The sequence below is a fragment of the Sciurus vulgaris genome (assembly GCF_902686455.1).
Source record: "Sciurus vulgaris genome assembly, chromosome: 5".
In the NCBI taxonomy this organism is placed as follows: Eukaryota; Metazoa; Chordata; class Mammalia; order Rodentia; family Sciuridae; genus Sciurus; species Sciurus vulgaris.
Window position 1 is genome coordinate 38,005,085 of NC_136465.1, and position 9,817 is coordinate 38,014,901.

The following is a 9,817-nucleotide window of genomic DNA, read 5'->3' on the forward strand; positions in this document are numbered from 1 at the left end:
CTTCTCTAGCTGCTGTGATTACAGGCATGTGCCACTATGCCCAGCAAAGTATTCCTTCTTAATAATTATATTTATACTTAGTGCTTTAAGAGTTTAAAAATAAATTGTAAAATATGACCAAGTGAGATCTTGGCTATAGAATTAGCTCCAGCACTGAAGCTAAAATAATTCTCGAGCTCCTTCTCCCAATTTTTCTTCATTCACCGGAAGTATGCTGAGCATCTACCACCTTCAACCTCTGAAGATACAGGCAGGAAATAAACATTGCATGTAGAAGATAGTACTTCTTGGAAGTTCTGCAAATACCCTGTGGAATATTCAAACTGCAAAACCCACTTCCATCATGGGAAGTCTTTTAATCTACACAGTTACTTCCAGCCTGAAAGTTCCCACCACCTTTGCTCTCCAGTTGTCCTCCCAAAGGTGGCTAATCCCACTTGGGATCTGCTCATCAGGAGCCATCAGTTAAATGTTGCCCTCTAACTTCAGCTAAAGCAGTGCTTCTCAGACTTTTAAGTACACACAAATCAACTGGCAATCCCCTTCAAATACAGACTATGGTCAGATTAGGGGTGGAACCTGAGAATCTGCATTTCTAATGAGCTGCCAGGTGGTGACAATGACAACGCTGTTGGTTGAATGACCACATGTTTAATAGGAATCAGAGCACTTAGTTTTTACTTAAAGCAAAAGGAAAGTGGGCTGGGAATGTAGCTCAGTGATAGAGCCCTTGCCCATCACGTGCAAGGCCTGGGTTTAATCCCCAGTACTGGCAGGGCTGGTGGGTGGGGTGGGGTGTGGAGGAGTGACTGAAAAAACAATTGGAACTTTTAAAAAAGAAAAAGACAAAGAAAAACTCTAAGGGCATGCAATTTGGAGGTGTATCTTTCCAAGACTCTTCTGCAAGAGAAGCTGTTTGGGAGCTGTGACCTTGCAGAGCAACCCCCACCCCAAGTACTAAACCTATAGAAAGAGTTGGAAATTTAAAAAACTAAACTGCTTCAGAGATAAGAACAAAGGGAACAGAAACAAAATCTCTGGGAAATCACCCTATCATGGATACAGGCTTCCCAAGTCCCTGGTCCCTTTCCGGTTTGGGATTTGATAGAACCTTCACTGTGTGTCCTTAAGGGTGGGAAATGTTTCTGTCCCCCCAGGCCCCTCTTGCCTTCACCTGGCTGCAAGGACAACACTACTCCTACCGGATACTTCCCATGAATGTCACTGTTGGGTTGGGAATATTCTTGGTGACTGAGGGAGCAGAGGAATCAGGACTGCTGAGTAAGAAAAGTCCAGAGAAGACTCTTTCCTCCCCAAGTGACCCAATGGGACAGCTGGTACCAGGCTGCTAGGATGGGTACCAAGAGCAACTACCATGCTGAGGTCATTACTGAGGCAGTCCATGAAATATGTTCTTTCTAAAGGCACCAGCCTGTGGAGGGCTAGTGCTGTGCTTGGTACTCCTGCGCCGGCCCCCGCCAGCTCACGGTTGGTGCCTTGTCGTCATCACCAGACTTTTGAAAGGAGGAGCCAGGTAAAGGAGGCTCCAGCCCCTGGCGATGCCTTCCACCGATGCTCACCCAGACTGAAGGCCTGAACCACAGGGATCTGACGGGCCTCTCCTTCACAATAACAGGAGGAGTAAACTGAGGCATGACCCTGGAGGTCACTCGGCAAATCAACACTTGGTGAGATTCTTTGTGACAGTGGCTTGTTGCGTGTGCTGGGCATCCCAGTTGCTCTTCAGACTCCTCAACTCTAAAATGGGCTGATGGATTCAACACTTTCATAGCCCTGAGCTCTGAGTGAGCGATCCTCCTCGCTTGTCAGGACAGAACCCAGGAGTTGGTTGCCCTCCTGCTATTTAGGATAGGCCACATTTGTGTTTTACCCACTCTCCCCACACTTCCTCACTTGATTAAATCCCCCAGGCTCTTGATGAATCTAGAAAGTCTGCTCTGTGTATTGGAGATGGGAGAGGGAGGGAAGGATTTGAAATCACCCAGAACACTATGTCTTAGAGCAATTTATCTGAAAATACCATATATCCTCTACCTTCTTTGCTTTCCATTCATTTTCCCCTTCCCAAACCCACAAATCCTCAGTTTCTAAGATTGGAAAGAAACACAATAGAACCCATCTTTTAGTTTGGAAGCTATGTGTCAAATGTATGAAGCTAAAGAAATAGTAGTAAAGTGTGCCCATCAGTTTTCCATAACTGTGACAAAATACCTGAGACAAACAAAGGAGGAAGAAGTTTATTTTGACTTATGGTTGCAGAGGCTTTAGTCCATGGTTGGCTGCTTCCATTGCTTTTAGGCCTGTTGTGTGGCATGACAACATGGTGGGAGCACATGATAAAGTAAATCTGTTTACTTCATGGTGTCCAGGAAGTGAAAAAGAGTTTTTATAATAAAGCCTCTCCCCCTAAATCCATTGAGATATGAATTTAAAATTTAAAGTAACAATGAATTTAAAAGTGGATTAATCTATTCATGAGGTCAGAGACCTCATGATCCAATCACATCCCAAAGACTCCACCTCTGAACACTGCTGCACTGGAGGCAGATGAGCTCTGGGGGACATTTTGGATGTAAACAAAACATAAAATAATGATAGTAAAACACATTGTACTTATTCTTGCTATATTCTTCAACAGAGGTCTCTGGATGTCAGGAGGCTAAGCACAGAGTAATATTTAATATTTAATTTCTAATTTCTAAGTTGTTTTACTTCCTCTTTTCTTTTTCAAAGTTTATTTTTAAATTGAAATAAAATTGTATGTATTTATCATGGTAGAGCAGATTTACTCCACCATTACAATAGATTAGTCAGCTTTCGTTGCTACAACAAAATACCTAAGGTAGTTAATGTTATAAAGAAAAGGGGTTTAGGGGCTGGGTATTGTGGCTCTGTGCTGGAGCATTTGCTTAGCATGTGTAAGGCACTGGGTTCAATTCTCAGCACCACATAAAAATAAATGAATAAAATAAAGGCCTATAGACATCCTAAAAAATATTTAACAAAAAAAAAAAAAAAAAAAAAAAAGAAAAGGGGTTTATTTAGTTCACAGTTTTGGAGTTTCCAAAGCATGGTACCTGCATCTCTGCTCATTTCTGGTGAAGATCTCTCTTTTGCATTACATGCTGGAAGATAATAATGTGGGAATATATACAGGAGCAAGAGATTACATCTCCATATAGAAAGAAAAAGGCTGGATGGGGCCAGGCTCAAGTTTTTATAATAACTCTTTTTTTTTTTTTTTTTTTGCGGTGCTGGGAATCGAACCCAAGGCGTTGTGCTTGCAAGGCAAGCACTCTACCAACTGAGCTATCTCCCCAGCCCCTATAATAACTCTTGAGAGAGAACTACCAAGAGCTTCCACCAGAGCTACTTTAACCCTTCTGAAGACACACCCCTAAGGATCTCACATCAGGCCCCATCTCTTAAAGCTCCACCACCTCCCAATAGTGTCACCAGAGGGAACAAAACTCCAATCACATGGACACTTGGGGGACTAATCCAAATCATAGCAAGCAGGATGTTTTGAAGCATACAGTTGTCCCTAAGTCCATAGGGGATTGGTTCAAGGTCCCTTCAGATACCAAACTCCATGGATGTTTAAGTCTCTTTAGGTAAAATGGAATAGTATTTGCATATTAACTATACACATCCTCCTGTATAATTTAAATAGTCTCTAGATAACTTATAATACATAATGCCATATAAATGCTATGCTAACCATTGTTATACTATATTGTTTAGGGAATAATGACAAGGAAAAAAATCTAGACATGTTCAATACAGACACAAATTTTCCCTAATATTTTCAATCTCCAATTGGTTGACTTTGCAAATGCAGAAACAGCAAATATGGTGGGCAACTGTATATAGGTTGTGAGATGGTTGTGTTTACTTAACAAATGCAATACCTCACGTTGTTATCATTTTGGGGATGTGAATACTTACCATCCACGCCCCTAGCATTTTTCAAGAGTATATCAATATTAACTGTAGTCAGCATGCTGTACAATAATAGACCTCTCAAATTTTCCTCCTTAACTACAAATATGTATCCTTTGGTCAACATCTCTCCTTCCTAGCTTGCACTCGACATGGATGCAAATGTTTGAGGCACTGTAGGATGGCCATGACATTGGGGGGGGGGGGGCTTCATACATGCTCTAGCAGAACAGAGCCAGTCAGTAGTCACTAGGTGACCCCACCTGTGAGAGTGGCACTCAAAGACCCCATTCATTTGCTTATTTAGGGTCAACGTAAATTTCAGCAGGAGGCTGGGGAGACAGCTCAGCCGGTAGAGTGTTTGCCTTGCAAGCACAAGACCCTGAGTTCCATCCCCAGCACCCCGCGCAAAAAAAAAAAAAAAAAAAAAAAAAATTTCAGGAGGAATTACTGTGACTTCTTCAGGGAGATAAAGCTTTCCCAGGGAAGAGAAAAATATGAAATAAGTGAAAATATCATAAAACAACACAAAAACCACAATTCACTGCTAAATACAGAGAGACGAGAAAAGATTAGCTGGCAAACTAAATCCATTGAGTGGTTGAGCCTTCTTTTAGATGTTTGACCTGTGCTTCCTTATTTCATTCTAGTGACCACTTTGTGACATAGCAAAACAATTATTACTCCCATTTTACAGATGAAGAAATCGAGGCACAACTGAGACTCATTAACTTGCCTTAAGTCTGGTTCGGTTGGTAGGTGGCGGAGCTGGAATGGAACCGGCTGTTCTGCTTCGGCAACCACAGCTCTTCACCACTCTGTTCTCATTTGGGGTGAAAAGTAAGTCAAAATCCAAGTACACTTGAACATCATCCCCAGAAGGGAAGACCACGTGATCCCCCCCCCCCCCCGCCCGGTCCCCCAACACACACACTTAAGGACAGTGTGAATCAGTCCTTCAGGCAAGAAATGGAGAAGTGAAATACACCCTTCGGCCAACCTGAATGGGCACAAGTGTCTTCCAGGTGGTTCTGTAGCCTAGGACAAGACAAGCATGCGCATTGGGGCTCCCCAGCTGTACCCACTCACCCCCACCCCTAAACTCAACAGCGCCGGGGTACTTTTTAACCCTGAGCAAACCTTGAGCCCAGAGTCACCATGAAACCCGGAAAATTAAACAGTTCGCATGGAAAGTGGGTGGAAGGTGCCTGCAGCTGGTGGTTAACACCAGCAGTAAGAGGATCAACTCCTCATCCGCGGGCCTAAAGGAGGAGGCGGGGCGGGGGGGGGCGGGGAGTGAGAAGTGTGCGCTCTCCTTTTACCCATTCACTTTAGTTAATTTGGATAAGGGTTCGTGTTTAATCCCTTTGTGTGCAAGTGAATATACTGAAATGGATAACCCCTGAGAGGGCACCCGTGGATGGCCGACCAACCTGCAGGAGGGTGCGGGTCGTGTCCAATCTGCGTGAAATAGAAAAGAAACTGGAAGCCAGTCAGACAGGGGCACCCTAGGGTGCGTGATGCAGACCGACCTTTACACTTCCCAGGCTTCTGCAGGTGGGCGGCTCCATTCCGGAGATCCTGAACCCCAGGCCTGTTTCTGCGCCCTAGAGCTCTCTAGGTTCCACCAGACCGCAGGGCTCCGCCCTGCCCACCTCAGCCAGGAACTGAACCCACCCAAAGGGAGAACCCGCCCCTGCCACTGTCTAGCAAAGCAGAGAGAATTTAGGCTAGGGTGGTGACAAAAAGAAGGGACAAGGTGTCTAAAGAGAAATCTTCGCAGTTTCCAGATGGAAAAGATTATAAAAAGGTGAGAAATCGGAGGCTCTAGAGCCAGTCGTAAAACAAAAATCGTTTTTATTGTTTCCATCTGCAAGAAAGCTCACCCACCATCCACACCCCGCAAACCCGGAGCCTTCTGAGGGTTCCGAGGCAGCTAACGAGAACTAGGAGGGTCGGCGGGGGAGGAGGCCTTGGGCAGCCGGGCCAGGCTGCCCGCAGAGGCGCAGACGGCCAAGAGAGTTCCCAGGCGCCGCCACCCCCCTCTTTCCCTCTCGGCCCGTCCAGCAAATTTCCTCCCTCGTTTCTGTTCCTGTCTTCCCTCCCTCCTCCTCCCCCGATATTTTCGCTTTCTAAAACCATAAAAAAGAGATCAACTTCCCTAACTTCACGGGGCCCTTTTCAGTGACAAATATTGATGCCCAAAGTGTCTGCGCTCTCCCGCCCCCAAACGTTAAGAAAAGGCGCCCGCGAAAGGGGGACATAAAAAGTTAACAATGCTGTGAAAATATGTTTGCAGAAAATAGACAATCGTTGGATTAAACGTATTCAAGTATGAAATAATGCCTTTTTGTGTCAAAACTTGGGCGATGGGCGGGTACAAAAGTTCCCTGTGGCAGCTACTTGCTCCCTTTGTGAGCCGTGCGCTTTGGCGTCTCCACTTGGGCGCATTACTCAGAGCCCTCTAAGCGCGATTGTTTCTCCCTTTCTAATGACATTTACCGGATCAAAACATGCTGTTAATTCGATCAGAAGGCTTCACCCTCCTTGACAAAGCCACAATAATTTCTCCTGAAGTTTGTTAAATTGACCAAAATTAGGCAAATGAATAGGGGTCTGTAGGCGCCCCCTCACGCAGGTGACGTCGCATAATGCTCGCCTGGGCCAGCTGCATTCCCCCTTTTCTTCTCGGCCCACTCTTCTCCGTGTTGCCCCCAATCCTCCCACCCCCCCTCACTCACACACACACACATACACACACACGCACACACACGCCTGCCTATCCTCCCCCACCCTCTGGCATTATTAAAATTTGGCCCAATGAAACTATTCATACTTTTCAATGGACATTTTCGTATAGGATAATAGGCTACAAATTGAGCCTCTTCCCCCCACGAAGAGAGAGCCGGAGGGGGGAGAAAAGAAAGCAAGCGATGTGGTCAGGGAGTAGGGGGGAGCGTCGCGTGCCAAAGACCCGCGGGAGGGGCGAGGCGAGGCGGGAGCCTCGTGTGCCAGCCGCAGCCCCACACCTGCCGGGATGTCCGGACAAATAAAGCGGTGTAAACAAAAAGGGGGGAGATGGACGTGTCACCAAGTCGTGTGAGAAAAGCCTGGGAACAAACGGGGCGCCTCCGTCTCCAAGAGCTCTCCCTTGAACCCGGCGGAACAGCCTATTAAAGGCTTACTTAATTACTTTAATGACTCTGGACAGGCTTTAAAACGCACTCGGCTCTGGGACGGCGGGCTTGCTGGGATTTGTAAACAGGCGATCGTGTGAGACTCAGCAGTGGGACTAAAGGAGGCGACACTGTTTTGTGAGGGTCCTCGCCCCCCGGTGCCCGCAGCCACTGCGCTCCTGCGCTCCGCGCCCACGACTGCTGCAGGCGCTCGCTCACCCGCCGGCTCCAGTTTACCGCCTCCTTTTCCCGCCGGGGCTGTTGCCATGCAAATGTTATTCCCCAGCCGATCACGTGTCCTTTGAAGGGCCACGTGGATTAACAAAGCTGATCTGCCCCCAGCTCACCCCCCTCGGTTGCTAAATTTTTTTTTCTTAACTTCTTTAAAACTGATCTTGAATGCATACATCCTCCAAACGCAGATCCCCTAATCCTAAGGAATAATTCAACTCGTGAATGCACTTGGAGTTTTAGATGACCGCTTTATAAGGCAGCCCCTCGGAGTTGGAAGGCTGCAGTCTACCTGGGACACTCGAAGAGGCACACGAGGTGGAAAGTGGACGGGTGCCTAGCGCCACCACCTCTCCCGAGGGCGCATACTGACCAGGATGTCAGACAAGCTCAAGGAACGCAAAGTGAGTCATTGCGCCCTGGTGGTGGAGGCGTGTGACTCACCCACCAGCCACATGGTTAGACCAATGGTGGAGACATTTCCACATGGAATTGTGTGTGTGGAAGAATCCTAAGTGGTTTGGGAAGGGGATGGAGATAAGGAAAGGAGAGTCCTCAACCTTAAGGGGGGAGAAGCCCACGCCCAGAGGCTGGTGGCCACCTCTCCAAAGCCCTGACGCTCGGCTTGGCTTGGGGCCTGAGCCGGTAGGGTGATTGGAAGTGGAGCGCGCCAGCTCGGGAGTGAGGAGACAGAGCTCACTTGGTCCGAGTGTGGTGGGATTGGCTTTCCTTCTTGGAGCACATAGCTACTATAGCTGTGCCTTGGATGGCATCCCCTAAACGTAAAAACCTCTGTTCGCAGAGAACCCCCGTTTCTCATAAAGTGATAGAAAAGCGGAGAAGGGACCGAATCAACCGCTGCTTGAATGAGCTAGGCAAGACGGTGCCCATGGCCCTGGCAAAGCAGGTAATGTTTGCGGCGCGAGCCAGATGCCAGGCGTTGGGAACTCTCCACTGCCATTCCCCACAGAGACGCGAGGCAGGCCTCTGTGAACTCTGAAAGCCTTAAGTACCGGCCTGGCTTACCCAGGACCTGAGCACTGATTGACCATCAGGCGGCTGTCGCGCAGATCCGCCGTAGCGTCCTACTCCCTGGTCCCCTCCAGATAAAACCGTGCCCTCCCAGTCTGTTGGGGTTGGCCTGCGACCGACAGGCCGCTGCAAGGAGTCTCTCTCCTTTCGCAGAGTTCCGGGAAGCTGGAGAAGGCGGAGATCCTCGAGATGACGGTTCAGTACCTGAGAGCTCTACACTCAGCTGATTTTCCCCGGGGAAGGGAAAAAGGTGGGCGTGGGTTTGAGAACTGGAAATCTGGACAGGGAGGTTGCGCCACCCTGAGACCTGGGGGCTGGGAGTGGAGTGAAGGAGCCTCCCCGAGAAATCTACTAAAGGGAAGTTGCCAGAGCAGAGGGGAAAAGGGGTCCTGCTAAACCACCTCTCCCGCCTGGGCGATGGCGAGGCAATGAAGGAGAACTGGTTTCTGGAGAGGCTGGTTCCTTCGTCTCTTTTCAGGTGGGTGGGTGCGGTTAGGCTCCACGGGGAAAAGAGATTTTTGCCTGGAGGTTTTCCAGTCTCTCGATTGCAAAGAGGAGACCGCGGGCCTCAAATGGGAACTTTGATCGGAAGATGTGATGGGAGATGCCCAGCACCCGCATTAAACTCCCGATGGGGAAGGAACTGATCAGGATTTTCCCCCCTTTGCTACCATTTTTCTTGCCCCTTCAGCAGAACTTCTAACCGAGTTTGCAAACTATTTCCACTACGGTTACCACGAGTGCATGAAAAACCTGGTGCATTATCTCACCACGGTGGAGCGGATGGAGACCAAGGACACCAAGTACGCGCGCATTCTGGCCTTCTTGCAGTCCAAGGCTCGCCTGGGCGCGGAGCCTGCCTTCCCGCCGCTGGGTTCGCTACCGGACCCGGATTTCTCCTACCAGCTGCACCCCGCGGGGCCTGAGTTCGCTGGCCACAGCCCCGGGGACGCCACTGTGTTCCCGCAGGGTGCTGCCCCGGGGCCTTTCCCCTGGCCGCATGGCGCGGCTCGCAGTCCGGCGCTGCCTTACCTGCCCAGCGCACCGGTGCCGCTCCCAAGCCCAGCGCAGCAGCACAGCCCTTTCCTAACGCCGGTGCAGGGCCTCGACCGGCATTACCTCAACCTAATCGGCCATGCCCACCCCAATGCCCTTAACCTGCACACGCCCTAGCACCCCACCCCTGGTGCTCTGACACCCACCGCCCGCTCGTTTATTCTGCGCTTTGGGCGCTGCTTAGGAGAAATGCTGTATATATTGTACAGGTGTAAATACTGTGTTATCAAAAAACTGGGTGAGAGAAATTATCGAATTAGTCTCCTAAAGTGTCGCCCCTTGACAATAAACGTTTTCTGAAAAAGACCCAAAGAAATGAATTTCTTTGTTACCTTCTGCTCTCCACAACCACTGCCTCT

At 48.7% G+C, this 9,817-nt stretch overlaps 1 protein-coding gene across 2 annotated transcripts; it reads left to right on the plus strand.

Annotated features, from left to right (window-relative positions):
• Positions 1 to 7,747: 7,747 nt before the first annotated feature.
• HELT (helt bHLH transcription factor) lies at positions 7,748 to 9,575 on the plus strand (the record flags this gene model as incomplete). Of its 2 annotated transcripts, none has more annotated exons than XM_079141952.1 (4): positions 7,748 to 7,774; positions 8,173 to 8,277; positions 8,556 to 8,652; positions 9,094 to 9,575. In XM_079141952.1, 4 exons carry the CDS (start codon positions 7,748 to 7,750, stop codon positions 9,573 to 9,575), a joined length of 711 nt encoding a protein of 236 aa, XP_078998078.1. The 2 variants fall into 2 exon arrangements, with proteins under 2 accessions (XP_078998078.1, XP_078998079.1); XM_079141953.1 differs by having other exon boundaries at positions 9,097 to 9,575.
• Between the last annotated feature and the right edge of the window lie 242 nt (positions 9,576 to 9,817).